Genomic DNA, 20123 nt, shown 5'->3' with positions numbered 1-20123 from the left:
TTCCAGAAAACATTTTACACCTTCTACACCCAGCAGTAGCTCATTACTTGTTAACTGCATTTTCTAGTTAGTAGAGGTTACAGCAGTGGTGGTGTGGTGTGGGCTGGTTCTAGCGAGAAGGCCCCTAAGATACAGGCATACCTCACTATCTTTGCTTGCATCTTAGTAATTTTTAAACACAATGACAAACTTAAACCTTCAACTTAGCAGTCAAAATTATCAAATACAATTGACAACATACTCTGGAAAAGGATTAATAAAATCCTGAAGTCTCTGATGTCTTTACTGAGCAATAAAATATCCAGACAGTAAAATAACATTTCTCTCCCAGGTTTCATGCCAGGAGAAAGCAATGATTTAGAAATTCATTTTAAAAGGATAACTTTTAAGTTCAAAATAAGTTCTGATAATCAGAGTTGACTGGGTGATTTTTAAAAAGTAACCGGGAAAAAACAAAAGTCTCAAGGAGCCTTTAGCTTTCCAATGAGGCTAAACCTAATCAAAAGGCCTTTACATAACACCAGAGCCAGGGGCTACTATTTTCCTCAGGACTAACTGTTATCATATACCTGATTTTTACTGCTGATTCTCATCCTGACTGTTAGAAATACATTATTTCCAATGTTAAAGACTTAACTTTATCTGTGTATATAGCACCAAACCACTTGCACAATGTCATTAAATTGGAATACATATGGCATGGTATAAATTGGTGCAGAAAGGAATAAACTGAAGATAATCCCACCCCCACAATCTCCCACCAAAGTGAACCTTCAAATGCCCCAACTTTATTTATTTATTTTTTTTACCTTTCAGAAAGTTGTACGATCAATCCAGACCTATTTTAGGGTCCAAAAGCTGTGGTTTTCTGAAAGGTAAAAAAAAGAAAGAAAGAGGGAGAGAGGAGAGAGGGGTAGAGGGATACAGAGAAGTAGAGGGAAAGAGAGGAGAAAATGAAAGGGGGAAAGGGAGAGAGAGTACCATGCTAAGTCATTTGGGTTACCTCTTTGTTTCTGGACCCTATCTGAAGAAACAGACTCAAACAGGAGGTAATCTGTCTCACCTACCATGGTGGCTTACTTAACCTCTGTAGCAGCAGCAGCAGCAGCAGCAGCAGCAGCAGCAGCAGCATATAAAATAGGAGCTAACTATATTCTTACTACAAACCCAAACTAATCTCCTCATCCCCCACCCCCACAAAGCACCACAGGACCAACCTTATTAACACAATTTTATGCTTCTAACATTATCCTCAAGGAAAACTGGACTAGAAGTCAAAGAGAGTAAGTTTTGGCTTTACTAGTTTGTACCCAGATCACGAGAGTTAACCTCTCTGGGTTGCTGGTTTCTTAACTATATACTGGGGGCAGGGTGAGAGAGAGTTTAGAGTTCAGCTGGTATTTTTAAGGAGTTCTAAAAATCTACAATCCTACCTTGCCTATGTTTTCATTCAACAACCAGACTTGCTTATGCGCACCTCAAAACTAACGATTCATGCCAACAGAGCACAAAGAATAAAGTCAACGCATTACATGAAGGCTGCTGTAAATGCCAATAACCTCCGTTTCTCTGAGAAGATTCAGATGTAGTTTTAGAAAGGAGTTTAATCCTTAAAGGTGAATTTTCTTCATTTAATAGTGATCAATCACTATTTCCGCCTCTAAAGGTGCCAGGTGGTATGATTTAGAAGGTGGAGAATGTGAGGTCAGGGCTCTCATGCCAGATGTAAGGGTCATTTAACTTTGGAATGGACAAACAAGGACTAATCACACTGATGGACCTCCTACCTTACTCAAGGCTGAAGTAGTGTATTACTAATCAACATGATGAGCACTTACTTTAAGCCCACTACGGTTCCATGTCTGCTGGTGAAAATTAAAAGTAGAATACACGTTTACTAACGTCAAGAGGCTTGTATGCAGCTGGAAATGCGGAACAAAAATACATGAAATATGGAACATGAGTGTATTTAAAACGTGTACCGATGAAAGCAGATCCACAGGAGTCAGAAAAGGAAGAAATCAGTGCAGGAAGAGAAGTTTCCAAGGACAGAGCAAACCTTGGAGAAGACTGTGAAAGATGTGAAACTTGACCTTTAGCTGTGTCTCTCTCCCCACTGGACTAAAACACTAACAAGGCTGGGACTGCACCCATCTTGCTTACCATTAATATCCAGCACAGTGCATGCTATACATGAAGACTTCATTATATTTGGTCAACAAAATGAGGTTAAAGTTGGAATCAAGGACAGTGTGTATAAGCACTGACCACGAGTCAACTTGCTTGAACCAAACACCTTAAAGCACAATGAGAAACGGGGCTGGATATTATAGCAGTGGGATCCGCACAGAGTAAGAAGAGCAGGCAGTACAATGTCACATTAGAACCTTACCACCAGGGCAACATCTAGGGCTCTGTCGATCTATCATGCCTTGAAACACCCAAACAGAGGCTGGACTATTTGTCAAGGATACACTAATGTGGATAAAGACGCATGCAGACAACTTCTACGATGAATTCTAGTTCTGCAACGTGTGAGACGGGATTTCACTGGGGGCTCAAATTTGATGAACAGAGACAGAGCTACAAAAGTCTAAATTAATAAATGCGAGTACTATGCACACAGCAGTTATTTAAAGATTTACTGAAGACCATTTAGATAATGAGAAATAACTGTCCAATCTCAGAGATGAGATGACAGCTGCTGCTTCAAATATTTGAGGAATTATCATGGAGGAGTCTGTATATTCTGTGTGTTTATAAGGCTAGAGTGAAACTAAGAATGAAGATAAAAGGGGAAAGATCTTCACCCACACTGTGGAATCCTACTAATTGAACTACCCCTGGGGTAGGATGGATGCTTTTAGAAGTAAGCTGGCAGCCCCTAAAGGGATACTTCAGGACTCACAGCTTGGCCAGGAGCTCTGACTTCTCAGATGCTTTATAACTCTGAGACCTTAATGATCTTTAAAATGTGTATTTGACAAAGACCTGTACCCCTGGGACTCATAATAGATTAACATATAATAGATTATATGTTAATAAAACATTTAAAAAAATGTGTATTTGATAAAAGCGTAACTCTGCTTCCAAAAATGTAAAAACCGAGGGCCTGAAAGATTTAACGAGGCAACTGAAGTCACAGTGGCAACAACCACTAGAATTCTCATCAGGATCCGAGTTTAAAGTAAGCATTCTTTTCCTCAAGACAAGTTGACTCCATGTGGTCTTCAACAAGGAGCTGTCACAGGTTCTTCAACAGATAGCTGATCTGCCTAAAGTGAGGGAAAGAGACCAAACGTCTGCAGACCAATCAGAGGGTTATTACGGTAGCGGGCAGGGATAGCGAATAGGAACAAATGCGGTAGTGTGGAAAGGGGCTATACTGCACTGTCAGCTAGTGAGGGTGCTGGGCGGGGGGAAGCCAAGAAGATGGTAAGGTCATTTTAAAGAAGGTCAAAGGACATAAAGCAGATAAGATGGAGAGATGCAGGTAGAAGCACATAAGGTCCCAGCTAAAAACTGGAACCTTAAAAGCTATGTATCAACAAGTTCACAAGAGGAGGAGGAAAGAAAGGGGAGGGGAGAGAGGTAAAGTCAAGAAAGAAGGGGGCAGAAGAGCAATCACAAACATGAGCATAAAAGCTTTTATTTTTTTAAAGATTTTATTTATTTAGTTAGAGAGAGAGAGAGAGAGAAAACACGAGAGGGGAAAGGGTCAGAGGGAGAAGCAGACCCCCCATGGAGTGGGATGCCCAATGCAGGAGTTGGTCCCGTGGACTCTGGGATCATGACCAGTGCTAAAGGCAGATGCTTAACCGACTGAGCCACTTAGGCACCCGGAGCATGAAAGCTTTTAAGGAGCAAACTGAACATTCTAGGCAGAAGGAATGGGTGAAAAGGTCCTGAGATAAGAATAAGCTTGGCACTGAACAAGAGCAAGAAGGTGATCCACATATCTGCAGCAGAGTGAGTAAAGAAAAGGGGAGTCCCAATGGCAAAAAGGACAAGAGCCAGTACAAGACTTCTGAATTGAGAAGCATATCATGAAGTGTTTACAGGCTGTGTTGAGGAACATATGTTATTATATTATTCTTAAAGACCTTATATTAAAAAAATTTATTTTTTAGTAATCTCTACACCCAACATGGAACTCAAAGTTACAACCCCAAGATCAAGAGTTGCATGCTCTACCAAGTGAGCCAGCAGGTGCCCTGGAACACGTGTTATTTTTAAGAAAAAGACAAAAATGCCCTAAAAATAACAGTATTTTTAAAAACTAGAAGGGCTAGTGGGTGGTTATCTGTGTCAAATACTTCAGGAGGGTTAAGGGCAAAAATCTGTGAAAAGGCTACTGACCACTGGCAAGGGCAGTAGTAAGAATAACAGTGACAAGCAGTGGGCATTCTGTAACTCCTAAGACATAGTCTCCCAGCTAGAATGGAAATTTTGCAAGTTTTAAGTCCTGTAGCTATACCAGGCCACCATGGCTGGACAGCCTGAGCTAGTGACTTGAAGCTAATTTTCAGTGTCAGATGATATAATATCAGAGGTGTCAGAATTAACAGACCAGAACCCAAAGCCACTAACATCGATTCTTCAAGGGGGATCTCAACAATGGGCAGTTTCAAATAATGGACAATAAAATTCCTGCCAGAAGGTCTTTTTGTTTCCAGCTGCCCTTTGTAATTCCTAGTAGATCTCGTTACAAGGGGATTTTGATCTATTCTGTGATTACATAACCTTCCTCTCTGCTGAACCTAAAAATCAATAAACTAGGAGAGTGACTCTGACTTCATCTACAGACTCCTTTTAGTAAATTAACTATACATATAAACATACTATACAGAGCTACATAGTTTTCTAGCAGCAGTTCTCAAATGCCAATATATCACAATATTTTCAAAATAAAGGTAAAAGAAGAAAACCAGGGAAAATGCAGTTGCATTTTCCATAAAACTAAATTAAGAGCACTGACTCAGGAACAAACTTACGAGGCTCATGAGTGTACAGCATCACTTACTAGCTGATCTCGAACAAGGTATTTAATATCTCTATACCTATTTCTTCTTTTGTAAAATAGTGGTAAGAACTATCTTTAAAGAGTTCATGTGAGATTTAAGTGAGTTAATATGTGAAAAACATTTAGAACAATGTCTAACACATGCAAAATACCATATAAATGTTGGCTGCTATGGATGCTTTCCAGTTTGGAGAATGTCCTTCCTTGACTCTTTACACACTTTGTAGTATAAAATAAAGGTGATATGATATAGTCTTTTTGGGTATTTCTTTAATAATCCCCCATGGACTCCCCCCCCCAAAAAGGGAAAAAACCCTAAATCACTTTCTAATATTTTGGGGGGGATAATTTTACTAGTCCATGAAATCTAAAACCATGGTTTTATATAAAAAAAAAAAAAGGCCCCTCCCACCCCTATCTTGTAGTTCTATCTCTTACTTCCTCCAATTGAAAAGAAAGCAGTTAAAAACTTTGGACCCACTAGCCAAGAAGTTACTGCTCCTTAAAATTATATAAACAACTTAATCCCGACTACTAAACAAATTGGAAGTTATACAAATGGCTTAAAAATATTCACGCAAAATAAATAAAAGTAAACCATTTTGAATTTCATAAAACTACATGCTAACCCCAAACCATGTAATACTTACCCTGTATTCAAAATCTGCAAACTCCCTGCCCCCACGACCTCCTCTGAATCCACCACGAAAGCCTCGAGGGGTGGTGAAGGTACCACCTCTGCCACCACCACGCCCTCGGCCACCACGGAAACCAAGACCTCCTCTGCCTCTATACCCGCCACGGCCACGGTTTGGACGAAGTGGGATTCCAAATGTCTCAGCATTTAATCTTCTTTCTTCAGCCCAGGTTGGTCTCCGTTCTCTGTTATAAGAACAAATAGTCTCTAGTGTATTGGGTTTAAGAACATTTTCCAAGAAAATTATGCGGCGCACTAATTTCCAAATTAAGAATAAATAAATCCTCAAGAGCAAATAAAAATGAGCACCTTATCTAAGTCGTCACAAACTGTCCATGGCAGGATGTTCCCATACTATTGCTAAACATCACGTGAAAATATGACCAGTACTAGTTTCTTTCAAATATAGCTGATGAAACAAACATAACAGCCTCCAATATAATGGGAATTCAAATACAGTAGGCTTGGCAAATGACTGCACCTCCCCTCAGCCCCAGTGTGAGAGAGGAGGACTAAACCAGGAAAGGGAACTGTCTCAAGAAGCTAAGAGAAGGAAAGTAGGTCCCAGTGTGCTAGGAAAGTTAAAGTTTCTAGTATCCTCCTAGCCCAGTCCCTGGACCTGATGTCAGAAGCTACTGCTGCTGTCCTATGGCTGTACAATCCCAGGACTAAGATCAGATCATCACCCTCCCCATGTTTACACTGAAGTAGACAACTGCCACCAGGTGGCACCAAACTACCATTCGGAGAAGGAAAATTTGGGATGGGTAGCAAAAACTCTACAACTCCTGCTATGCTGGCTGCTTTAATTAAGCAGACAATTTTCTGGAACCACATTTGCTACAATATGGCCAACTTTTACTATACTAGCAAACTTCAGAGTAACATTAGCATTTTTGTCCATGGCTTCATTTGAACTACAGTGTAGAGGAGTAAGTAAAGGCCTTACTTAAGATGCTAGATGAATGCTTTTGGTTTAATCACTAATTTTCAAATGTGAATGCATTTCTAAACAAAAGTATATGGTTATTTCTTCTTCACGAGGAGTAATATCATTGAAAATTTAAGTACAGAGTATTTTCTTCTGGCAAAACAAAACACTAAATAATTGTAGTCCTTAGATATTTTTAAGTACACATTAAACTTAGTGAATTTATAGGAAATCATTTGATACTTCAACCTCCTAAGAGCATAAGAGAAGCTTAAAAGACAGTACCTATTATCATCACAAGAAATATTATCAAAGAAGGATTTGGTTTTGTCATAGTAGCAATTAGGGCCAAGAGGATCTTCTTCATCTGCATTTCCTTCACTGTTTTGGGTATCAACTCCTGAGTCTCCTTTATCTTCACCATTTACAGGCTTCTCCTGCTTCTCAAGTTTATCTTCTAATGAAAAACAAGCACATACCAGAAAGTCAAGATTTATATTAAACATCCACAATTCATAAGCCAAATAAGAATATTTTCTGAGTAGAAAAATAAACTCACCTTTCAACTTAAGTTTATTATGAAATTCTCTGTCTATTTCCTCCTTGTTAAATTGTGCATTTGCACTTTCAAAGTCAAAGTCTTTCTCAAATTTCATTGGACCATCTCGTCGAATACCAAATCGTCCCCTGCCACCTCGATGACCCCCACGCCCTCTCCTTGGAGCTGAAGGAGCACCTGGAACTATGTCAATAAAGAAAGAATAAACTGGTTTAAGACAGAAGCTATTACTATGGTCTTATTAAATGGACAATAACAAAAATGCTTTTTAAAAGTATCTATACACATTACTACATTAGTAGTTTTTCTAAAAATGAAATGGAGTGCCTGGGAGGCTCAGTTGGTCAAGTATCTGACTCTTGGGTTTTGGCGCAGGTTATGATCTCATGGATTGTGAGATCAAGCCCCATGTCAGGCTCCACGCTCTGCAGGGAGTCTGCTTTAACATCTCCCTGTCCTTCCCCCACACTCACACATGAGCTTTCTCTCTAAATAAACAAATCCTTAAAAATTTTTTTTCTAAAAAGGAAAAAGAAATGAAATTTCACTAACCTAATACACTGTGAACTGAGAACAGCACACATGAAATTTATACTTACGGGGCCCAAACGCATACATGTTTTTCAGAGTGCATAACCAAACTGTTTTGAAGACTTCTACAGTAAATTACTGTCGTACTCCTTAAGGAAAGGGCTCTGCTCTGCTTACAGTTCTAATTCCTGCAAAGTGCTGAAAATACAGTGGGTTCTCAAAATTTAGGAAGTTTTCTATGAAAGGATCACAGGAACCAAGATTTGGAATAAAAAAATAAATGAATACTAATAAGCACAAGTATCACAGATATACACACAAAAGCATCACTAGGTCTCAACCACTTCCTCTTTCATCTTTCTTGTCTCCCTCTAAATGACTTCATACTATTCAAGTCTGCCTGTATCTATTCCTTGTCAAATGTGCTAACAAGATTTATGAAATATGATAAAGCAATACCAAAATAGCATAAATTACAATAAAAACTTGAGAACCCAATTATCCAACACAAGAGGAAGTGTTAAGAAAAAAAAAAGAGGAATATGGAAGAGTCGTACATGTTCTGTTAACAGAAACAGAGCACAAAGGAATATAAATTCAGTGATTATACTTAAGTGAAATGTTTAATACACAGTGACAAAGATCAGAAAGTGACTACACGGTAACAGGTTATGTTCAGTGTTTGCTGAAGTTTTGCAAACTGCCCACGTTTGAAAAACTCATAGCAGCATATCCAGACACTTAAAACTAGGTAAGCAGGATGTTTTAAACATTCAACTTCACTATTAAAAACACCCTAGCCACAAGCCAGGAAGTAAATATAGCACAATCTTTCCGTCTTAAAAAAAAAAAAAAAAAAAAAAAAAAAGTTTAAGTGTATATTATGTTTGTAAAATCGTTCAGGAAAAAAAAGTCTGAAAGAATAGTCACTGTTCTGTTAATGAACCTCTGGGGGATGAATTTTGAAGTGCACTGAAAGGTACTTTACTTATTACTTTATACGTTAAATGATGGTAGTATGACAATTATCTTATTATTATTATTATTTTTTGACAAATTATCTTATTTTAAGAGAGAAGTTTTCTCTTCTCCATAATACAAAAAGTGAAATATAGGAAATCAAACCAAAACCCCCAAATTCCATGGCACGTAGCACCTATAAAAACATACACAGTAATGTACAGGAGAAATTCAGTATTCATTTTCTGAAATTAAGTGAAAGATCACTTTCTAATTACCTAAACAAGGTAATTACACCTTGCCTTTATTTTTTAATTTGGACATTTTAAATCATAAGTTTATCTTTGGTAAGATGTTTTGATAAATGCATCTGGGGATAAATGTTATAGATTACAAAACACAAAGTGTACAGTTTTATTAACTCAATAATCATGAAAGAAAATAAAAGTTCTTGAACAATTACTTAAAGGACAAAAAGCTCAGGGCTTAAATAATTATAATGAGAACACCTCAAACCTTCAAGGTACAGATAAATCCACTCCTAAAAGCACAGAAAACAATGAAAACAATTTTATAATGTTAACCTGAAACTGACAAACATAAAACAACACAAAAGACAGTACTAAAGAGGAAATCACTCAACAATGCAAATGTAAGTGTATAAATCTTGGTGGCAGGTAAATTCAATATACTGAAAGACAACTGTGTCCCATCAAGTAGAGTTCATTCCAGAAATGTAATGGTGATTTTAAAAAAACTTTTATTTTAAAACAATTAGATAAAAAAATTGAAAAAATAGTACAGAGTGGTCCTATATGCCCATTATCTAGCTTCCCCTCTAACAATAATATTTTAATTACTATACATTATTAAAATCAGGAAGCTGACACCAGCACAATATAACTATACTATAAACCTCACTCAGATTTCAGGTTTGTTTGTTTGTTTGTTTTTTAAAGATTTTATTTATTTATTTGACAGCGATCACAAGTAAACAGAGGGGCAGGCAGAGAGAGAGGAGGAAGCACGCTTCCTGCTCTGCAGAGAGCCCAATGCAGGGCTTGATCTCAGGACCCCAGGATCATGACCGGAGCCAAAGGCAGAGGCTTTAACCCACTAGTCACCCAGGCGCCCCAGATTTCAACAGTTTGGGAGATATTAATTTTCTAGTATATCTTTATATATAGTTCTATAACATTTTGCTACATGTATACATCTGTACCACTACTACCATAATTAAGATAAAGAAATGCTCTGCTACAACAATGAAACTCCCCAGCGCTACTCCCAGGATGACTCCCCAGTGCTAATTCCCCAGTGAAACTCCAAGCTTTCATTTTGATTTTTTTTTTTTTTAAAGATTTTATTTATTTATTTGACAGAGAGCGAGCTAGCTCACAAGTAGGCAGAGAGAGAGGGGAAGCAGACTCCCTGCTGAGCAGAGAGCCCGATGCGGGACTCGATCCCAGAACCCTGAGATCATGACCCAAGTCAAAGGCAGAGGCTTAACCCACTGAGCCAGCCAGTGTCCCCATTTTGTTTTTTAAAAATTTATTTATTTGAGAGAGAGGGAGAGCGAAAATCTTAGGTAGACTCCCTGCTGAGCACAGAGCCTGATATGGGGCTTGACTCCACAATCCCTAAGATCATGAACTAAGCTGAAATCAAGAGCTGAACGCTCAACCCACTGAATCACCCAGATAACCCCGCAGGCTTTCTTTCTTTTTTGTTTAAATTTTGTTTATTTATCTGACACACACACACAGAGAGAGAGAGATCACAAGGAGGCAGAGCAGCAGGCAGAGAGAGGGGGAAATAGGCTTCCTGCTGAGCAGAGAGCTTGATGCGGGCTGCAATTCCAGGACCCTGAGATCACGACATGAACTGAAGGCAGAGAGGCCTAAAACCACTGAGGCACCCAGGTGCCCCAGGCTTTCATTTTTTAATAGTAATTATGCATCAAATGTTCTTTTTAATTGAGAAGCACAGAATATGGCTTTCAGATTCAAGTAACTTACCTATTTGTCTCTTGCTATCATTTCTGAGTTGCTCATTTTCTGGTCTTGAAACTTTGTGTACTTCAGCTATAAAAGACATACAAAGTCAGGAATGAGCTCAGGACACAAAATTAGAAACTTTAAGTTCAAAATGGGAAAAACAAAGGAACCCAAAATAAAAGCAAAAAATCTATACCCCCACCACCATCACTACTTTGAGTCAAGTTGGAAAGACTGAACATTCTATCAAGTTCAGTTTAAACCTTCTAGGATCATTCACATACATTAAATCTTTTTAATGAAAAATAAGGTGAATGGAAAATGTTGATCAGTCAATCAATGAATAGTAAATAGCTAAAGTTCTACCTCGCCTGTGCTCTTGATTCTCTATTGCTTTTTGGCTGGTAGATGGTAAAGGCCTGGTTGATACAGGGCTCCTTCTCCCAACAGGTGCTGGAGCAGGTAAGTGGGCCGAGGCGGTCTGTACTGCTTGTTCCATGGTTGGGCTTTTTCTCAAAGGGTCTAACTGAGGGCTTGAACGACCTAAAACGTAACCAAAAGATAAGAAACTACCCTATCCTCTGGGGATTTCAAAATAATCTAGACCCTCAAAAAAAACAAAAAGAAAAAAAAATTCTCCAGTTTTATTTCTATCAATTTAAATCCTTAGCACAAATCTGAATTCATCTGTTTATTAGACCAGAGTTTAAAACTGGTTATTTTAAGTGGGCTGGGTCACTAGGCTAGTAGAGAAACCCTGGGAAAATAACCAAAAAACAAAAAAAAACAACCCTAAAACCCCCACCAACCAACCAACCAACCAACCAACCAACCAATGGAACTTTATCTGTATTTCTACCTGGTGCAGTAAGATTTAAGTAAATTTTCCAAAAACTGTTGCCTGGGCAAGATGTCCCAGGAATATTATCAAAGATCATGTTGTATGCAGGTAGGATGCAGGTTTTTCGCAATAATGACAACCCCAAGATTATACTGACACTTAAGCCATTATTTCCAGAGGCTGTAACCTACAATTTTTAGTACTTTCTGAAGAGATGTCTGAAGTGGTACTATTATAAGTACTATCTCCATTGCATTTCCATTATGAAGGAAGTAAAGAACCAGAAAGTTAGACAGGTGAAGTCCTTCAATACCCTAGGGGGCTTGGGAAAATCATGCATCAGTATTCAAAGGCCAGCAACAAATACACCCTTCAGATAGTAACAAAGTCGCCATATTCATTTCTGGTCATTTGAAAGATCTTTTGGAAGCTTCTGGTTATTTGAGTTGTGCACTCACAAATTCCATTTTCCTTTTTTTTGAGGTCAGAGCCTGGTCACAGCATGGACAGAAGAATGTAGTATCAGAGGCTCCCATCACCTTTTGTCTCTCTGTTTGCTGTAAATCTCTGCTCAAGGTGCTCTCTTGTCCCATGATACTGTATGGGATGTTTTGCTTAAGAAGATTATGTTCATTTCATGGAAAAAAAATTCCAAGTATGTGGCAAATGTTACTACCCACCAGTGCATCTCACAGGCTCCAAACACTGGTGAACTGGTGAGTGCTTATAACACACTGGTTATTGTGCACCAAATGCTTCAGGGACCATTTATTAGTAATTTCCCCAAGTTTATGGTTATCTAAAGTATGAAATTACAAATGTGTATCACCATTTCCAGCCATTAATTCCAAAGCTGACTCTACCACGAAGACAAACAGTGCAATGTTCCCATTGATTACAACAGGAATCATGGTGGTTTGTAGAAGTTCTGGCCTATGAGAAAACATTTTGTGATCATTTATCACCTTATACAGGAATTTACTTATAAAACAACTGATAAGTTTTTTGGAAAGCCTACTGTTCAATTTTACAATATTACATTAAATGATTTTATACATTTTTCTTAAAAAAAAAAAAAAAAGACTTATCAGAGTGAGAGCATGAGCAGCAGGGAGGGGCAGAGGGAGAGAGATAAGCAGACTCCCTTGCTTAGCAGAGAGCCCAAAGTGGGGCTTGATCCCAGGACCGTGGGGTCATGACCTGAGCCAAAGACAGACACTTAACTGAATGAGCCACCCAGGCATCCCTATCTTATACTCTAAAACTTGTCTCACTGAGGCTTTCGAGAAAAGAATCCTGTGACCCACAAGTGTTGCAGAACCACAAATGAAGGGGTGTTCACAGCAAGCAAGGTCTGCTCTGTACTTTTTTTTTTTTTTTTAAAAAGATTTGATTTATTAGAGGAGAGAGAGAAAGCATGTGTGCACACAAGCAGGGGTAGTGGCAGGCAGCAGGAGAAACAGATCTCCACTGAGCAAGGAGCCCAATGTGGGACTCTTGGGATCATGACCTGAGCCCAAGGCCCACTGAGTCACCCAGGTGTTGCCTGCTGTGTACTTTCAAAACCTTTGTGACTGAAGTCTTCTAGTCATACTGTCAGCTGTGTTATCCACAGGGAAATACAGATAATGCTAGACATACCATTTGGGAATAAACCCAGAAGCTGGTTTCAGCACAATAAAAACAGCCCACTCATCTGCACATTCTTACCAGTTCAAAGAAAACTCTATGTATTTTAATTTTGTAAAGTTGGTAAGTTTTCATTGATGAAACTTAAATGCAGAGTTCCAGGCTTTCTCTGTCACAGGTTTATATAAATATACTTCTTTCTTATAATATGTACTTCAAAAATTTTTAAATACTTGAATCTATTTTATTTTAGTCCTAAATGTGAGGGAAGAAATCTAGATCGAATATTTTTCCCACATTATCAGACAATTGTCTATCCCAACATTACTTACTGGATAGCCAGCTTTCCTCTACTAATTTAAGAATAGCTTTATCATGTATCAATCATTTATTTATATTTGGAACTATTTCTGACTTTTATTCCTGCCCTGCTTTATGTGTACTTTATTATCAAGTAGGTAAGCCCTATGTCATTACTTTTATTTGAAAAATGTCTAACTATATGTCCATGTTCATTTTTAGGACTGTGTATCTCTTTTATTAAGTTCTCCTTCTATTCTATTTGGATTTATTAAAAGTATAGTAAATTTAATGAAGAGACACAAGGTCTTCCTAATACTAAATCTTTGTATCTAGGAATAAGATCTGTTTCTATGATTACCTGTGACTTCTTTTATGTCCCTCTACTACATTTTGTATTTTCTACAGAGGTTTGCCGTATCTGTTATGTATTTTTATTTCCATTACATAATCAGTGGGTTAGGTTTTAGAACGACTATTGCTTTTTATGTGTGTAACTTTATAGTCTACCTCTAATTTCAGTTTTAGTTAATTCTCAACTCCAAGTAGAAAGTCATAGCACTGCCAAATAATACTAATTCCAATATTTATGCCTGTTTTGTTTTCATGTGATTAAACTAAAAGTTTCAGAATGATGCTGAGTAGTAATGATAACAGGCATTCTGACTTATGATTTTAAAAAGTGCTTCAATATTAAGGTTAATGCTCACCACTGATTAAAATAGTTAACATCTACTAAGCAGGAGCACTGCATACATTTTTTAACATGTAATTCTCACAGTAAGTTACTTACCAATAAAGCCCCATTTTATTTTATTCTTATTTATTTTTTCAAGGTTTTATTTATTTACTTAAGAGAGAGTATGAACGTGAGTAGGGTGGGGGGGGAGGGTGAGAGATTCTAAAGCAGATTTCACCCTCAGAACGGAGTCCATTGTAGGGCTGGATCCCATGACCATGAGATCAGGACCTGAGCCAAAACCGAGAGTTGGCCACTCAACTGACCCTTTATTTTTTATAAAGATTTTATTTTTTATTATTTATTATTATTTTTAAAGATTTTACCTATTTGACAGACAGCGATCACAAGTAGGCAGAGATGCAGGCAGAGAGGAGGAAGCAGGCTCCCCTCTGAGCCACCCAGGTGCCCCTAAAGATTTTATTTTATTTTATTTTATTTTTTTTTAAAGATTTTATTCATTTATTTGACAGAGAGAAATCACAAGTACACTGAGAGGCAGGCAGAGAGAGAGAGAAGGAAGCAGGCTCCCTGCTGAGCAGAGAGCCCGATGCGGGACTCGATCCCAGGACCCTGAGATCATGACCTGAGCCGAAGGCAGCGGCTTTACCCACTGAGCCACCCAGGCGCCCCTAAAGATTTTATTTTTAAGTAATCTCTGCAACACAATGTGGTTTGAGCTAACGTGGGGCTCAAATCCACAACCCCAAAATCAAGAGTCATGTGTTCCACCCACTGAGCCAGCCAGGTGCCCCTCAAGTCCCATTTTATATTTTAGAAAGCTAATGCTTAAAAAGATGAAGAATTTTATTTAAGAAAGAATTTTTTTTAAAAAAAAGATTTTATTTACTTATTTAACAGGGAGAGACAGAGAGAGTACAAGCAGGGAGAGTGGCAGGCAGAGGGAGAAGCAGGCTCCCTGTAGGGTAAGAAAGCATTCTTAAAAGAAAAAAAACCCCAAAAGAGCTATGGAGAAATATATACCTCTATTAACCTACAAAGAAGCCTGAAGTGTGTACAACAAAAAGTAATTACTTGTTATTTCTGGACAGTGGGACTATGGGTGTTTTATTTTCTTTCTTACACCTACTGTATTTCTAACTCATCTATAACAAATCTTTGGACTGTTGAAAAAATTAAAAATCAATTTAAATCAGTAATAAGGACAGTAACTATTTCAAAATATCTAAAGTGAGATACATAGGATCATGTTTAGTATTAGCTTGAGTTTACCCTCAACAGCTTTAAACAATATCATCCTGTGACTACAGATAGCATCCTTCTGAAAAGACTTTACATTGTTTTAATTTAAAAGTGACCATCCATATAAAGCAATGTGTCAGTAACAAATGCTTCAGATACAGATAAAAAGATAGAGAATCTTGGGACCACCAAAGATTATAAAACTGGCTGGTAGAAAAAATAGATTTTAAAATATTAAACAGGATCCTGTAAGAAGCTAATTACGATGCACACTGCCACATTCCAAGGATTCTGATATAGCAATCATTAGCACCTACTTTTTTTTTTAATAGATTTTATTTATTTGAGAGAGAGAGAGAGCATGAAAGGGGAGAAGGTCAAAGGGAGAAGCAGACTCCCTTTGGAGCTGGGAGCCCGATGTGGGACTCGATCATGGGGCTCCAAGATCATGGCCTGAGCCAAAGGCAGTGGCTTAACCAATGGAGACACCCAGGCCTTGTATTTTTAAGCAGCACTCCAGATGATTTGGTTGTGGGTGGCCCACACTAAGAACCGCTGCTCTAGATCCTATGCGGATGCTAGGAAAGACTCAACAGTACAAAGAATAGCTTGTTTTTTTAAGCTACTACTTCAAGTAAATCAAGAATAGTTCATTTTCAGTGGTGAATCTGGGACTAATTTGATACATTTAAGTATTACATACAAGTTATATAACTGCCTTGCAAAAAGTGTCAAACTTAGAGAAAGTTCACTGGTTCCCAGTTTTATGATTTCAGAATTGTAAAGAGTCTAAACAGTGGATGTCTTTCAATAATATACTTATTATAATAGCAACCAGGAGAAAAATCTTAAAAGGACCAAACAGAAGGATACATGTGATCTGCAGGCTGCAAAAGCTCTTACATTCAAAGTGAAAGACAAAAACCACTAGAGATGTTAGGAATGGTTTATATAAAAGAAAAAACAGCTTACCTTGAGATAACTGTGTTTTTAGTGATCTTGTATCCTGTGTAAAGGCAGAACCAACTGCACTACTTTGGGATAGGGTACCACTGTTTGATGTTTCTGTTCCAAAGGATGTCAATGAACTTCCAGCTTTAAGAGATTTTTTTTTTAATGAGAAAAAAAAATTTTAATTTAAAACTTTCAATTATATAAAGTAATATACCATTTTAATGATGATAACTGTTGTCACTCCTACCCCCTGCAACACACATTCATATTAATAACCCTGGAAATTAACTAAAGTGTATCAAAAATAGTATGAGAAATCTTTTACACTATATGAAAAAAGCAAACCAATATATACCCCAGCATCTCTGGATGCAAACAATTTTTCTAAGAGCAATACTGTCCTAAGCAGTTAGAAGGACAGCAAGGACCGACGTTAGACACTGAAGTAGCATAAACGGTATGTTCTACACCAGTATTAAGGTGTAATTATTTTAATAATGAGTATCTGCACAAACAGCCAAATTAGCCAACAGGTCTATGAAGAGCTTATCCAGCATTTCCAAGGCACTAGCCAATGGACTCTAGTTCATTTTAATGCTTCCCTCCAGGATGGTACTGTGGGGCTGCATTCTGCTAAAGCAACCACAAAAAGTTCTGGTAGTATGAGTAACAAATCCCTAGAAAGGGCCCAAATTCTTTGCTATATGAGGTTTTGTCAATCTTCTCTAAATTTCTGCAGTCCTTACAGATTATTCACTTTTCTTACGCTGTGTTCTCTTCTGACTTAATATTTAATCTATGTAGGTTTTCTGTAGTAGGAACTATTTCAGTAGCCCTTCCTCTCCCATCTCTAACTCCAATCTAAAAATGATAGAAGATCTCTTGTGAAATACAGATATAACCACATTACCACTGTGTTTAGGACCCTGGGATGGCTTTCCACTGCCCTAAGATGTAAGTTTGGATTACTTACCTCAGTTTATCAGACCCTCCCCTTATCTGTCTACCTCTTTTCTCACCACTTTCCTTATTTTCATCAGTCTACTCCACAGCAGTTGACCCATCTGCTCTTAAACATTTGAAGATCATGATCAGATTCTAGCAATCTTCTGATTTCCCAGTTAAGCAACTCCAGTTCCTTCAAACCACGACTTACCTTCCTACTGTCTTTAACACTGCCCCCTCCGATTTATAAATCCTAGTTGTTCATACCCTTCTAAAACAGGGCATCAGAACCTAGCATAGAATTTCAGATAATGAGAATCACTAGGACTCCCCTGAAGGTGGAATCCAGTCAGGATACAGCCCTGGCCAGCTCAGGAGTGGCCTAATGTAACTTCCCACCTCGCCAGGAATGTGGGGACTAATGCTTAAAATGATTGTGGGAAGTTAAATCCATCCCATTATCCCTAGTATTTCTGGGCAATGATTAAGACATAAGCCACTCTGAAGATGTGTAGTCTTATCTGCATGCTGCTTTGTTTCCTCACCTCCTCCAACCTCCCACTGCTTGCCCTCTGGTTAACAAACTCTTCTATATATCTTTATGTATCTTTATTTCCTCCATCTCTTCTCTGAGTTCCTGGTTGTTATCATATCCATGTTCTTTACTCTAATTTGCCTCCTGGTTTATCTCACATTGTTTTTTTGTTTTGTTTTTTAAAGATTATTTATTTGAGACAGAGAATGAGCAGAGAGGGGAGACGGAGAGGAAGTGGGAAAGAGAATCTTAAGCAGACTCCATGCTAAGCGTGGTTGGGCTTGATCTCATGAACCTGAGATCACGACCTGAGCCAAAACCAGAAAGTCAGACAATTAACTGACTGGGTCACTCAGGCACCCCTCAAGTTGTTTTTTATATATGGTGTAAGGCTTGGGCCAAGGTTATTTTTTTCCAAATACATACTGGTTAAGGAGATTTTCCCCTCTCCATTGAACTGCACTAACATCTCTATTTTAAATTACTATTTAAGTAGGTCTATTTTTGTACTCTCTATTCTTTATTCCTGGTGTATCTGTCTATCCTTGTATCATTAAGTCACTGTTCTGATTCCTCTTAACTTTACAGTAAACCTTGAAACCACATACAAACTTCAAACTTTATTTTAAAAGTAGGTTCCACACCCTGCATGGAGCCCAGCACAGGGCTTGAACTCATGACCCTGAAAGTAAGACCTAAGCTAAGATCAAATAGTGGACCATTAACTCTCTGAGCCATCCTGATGCCCCCTTTCTTCAAGACTGTTTTGGCTATTTTAGGTTTTGTATTTCCATATAAATATTAGAATCAGTATGTCAATTTTCTTTCTTTTTTCTCTTTCTTTCTGAGAGAGAGCACGAGTGGGGGGGCTGCAGAGGGAGAGAGAATCCCAAGCAGGCTCCATGTCTAGTGCAGAGCCCAACATGGGGCTTGATCTCATGACCCTGAGATCATGTCCCGAGCCGAAAATCTGTGGAGTCAGATGCCCAACCGACTGAGCCACCCAGGCACCCCTATCAATTTCTATTTTAGAAAGTCTACTTGGATTGTGTTCGCTATATAAATCAATTTTGGGAAAAATATTACCTTAAAAATAATACTGAATTTTCCAACTCATGAGCGTGGATTAAGTCTCCATTTACTTAGAACTTTAATTTCTCTCATCAATATTCTGTGGTTTTCATTACAGAGCAGTTTTCTCAACTTCAGTACTACTCACATTTTGTGAGGAGTTGTCCTATGCATTGTAAGATGTTAGGAAGCATCCCTGGCCTCTACCCTCTACATACTAGTAGTATTCCCCCAGTGGTGACAACCAAAAATGTCTTCATATGTTACCAAATGTCCCCTGCAGCAAGAAGGTAAAATTAACCCTCCTCCACTAAGAACCACTGTTGTAGATGTTTTCAAATATCTTCCGTTGTATTATTTCCTGGGTATTTGATTTTACTGTGCTAACTGCAAGCTGTGATGCATTTTGCATTTCATTTCTCAACAATCTGTTCTAGATCACATGTCAATAAACTTCAACTACAAGTGACCAGACGATAAATATTTAGGGTCTTCAGGCCATATGGCCTCCGTTATAACTACTTATACTCCGCCTGTGTAGTATAAAAGCAGCCATAAACAACATATAATAAATGGGTGTGCCTGTAGTCCAATAAAACTTTATAAAAACAGGAGGCTGACTGGATACAGACCAGTTTGGCAACCCATCTGTTCTAGAATAAAAAATATAGTTCATTTTGTATTCTCTTACCATGCTAAATTCACTTATTCATTCTAATGGTCTGAATATTCTTTTGCATTTTCTACATACACAATCATGTCACCTTCAAAGAGAGACATTTTTAGTTCTTGCTTTTCAATCTCTGTATCTTTTTACCTTGTCTGTATGTATGTAAACTTTTCATTTCATTGACCAAATTTAGGAAATTCCCTCCCATTCCTCAGTTGTTGATAAATTAGGTGCTGAATTTTATCAAATGCCTATTCTTTATCTCTTGGGATTATAGTTTTTCTCCTTTACTCTGTTCATATGGTCAATTACTAATGATTTTCAAATGTTAAAACGTTGTTCCATTTCTGAGATAACTTTGTCATTATGTACTATTCTTTTTATGAATTGCTGGCTGGCTTTCACTGCTAATACTGTGTTAAGGGTTTTTAAATACATGTCCACAGTATGGGCTGTAATTTTCTTTTCTCCTAATGATCTCATTAAGATTTTGGTATCTTAGTTAGCTGCTGGGATACAGTTTATATTTTTTTAAATT

General features: G+C 37.9%; 1 protein-coding gene across 7 annotated transcripts in view; it reads right to left on the bottom strand.

Moving 5' to 3' along the window:
• Positions 1-20123, bottom strand: part of LSM14A (LSM14A mRNA processing body assembly factor) — a 55190-nt gene that overhangs the window by 1226 nt on the left and 33841 nt on the right. The window contains exons 4-10 of one of the 7 annotated variants that reach the window (XM_059153427.1): positions 16383-16505; positions 11065-11241; positions 10720-10785; positions 7211-7393; positions 6937-7108; positions 5674-5905; positions 810-868 (exon numbers count right to left, since the gene is read on the bottom strand). In XM_059153427.1, the coding sequence (XP_059009410.1) occupies positions 845-868; positions 5674-5905; positions 6937-7108; positions 7211-7393; positions 10720-10785; positions 11065-11241; positions 16383-16505 (977 nt within the window). In that variant the 3' untranslated portion in view covers positions 810-844. The other 6 variants (XM_059153425.1, XM_059153426.1, XM_059153428.1 and 3 more) reach the window with 6 other exon arrangements.

The sequence above is a fragment of the Mustela lutreola genome, chromosome 16 (assembly GCF_030435805.1).
Source record: "Mustela lutreola isolate mMusLut2 chromosome 16, mMusLut2.pri, whole genome shotgun sequence".
In the NCBI taxonomy this organism is placed as follows: domain Eukaryota; kingdom Metazoa; phylum Chordata; class Mammalia; order Carnivora; family Mustelidae; genus Mustela; species Mustela lutreola.
This window is presented reverse-complemented; position numbering and strand designations above follow the sequence as displayed.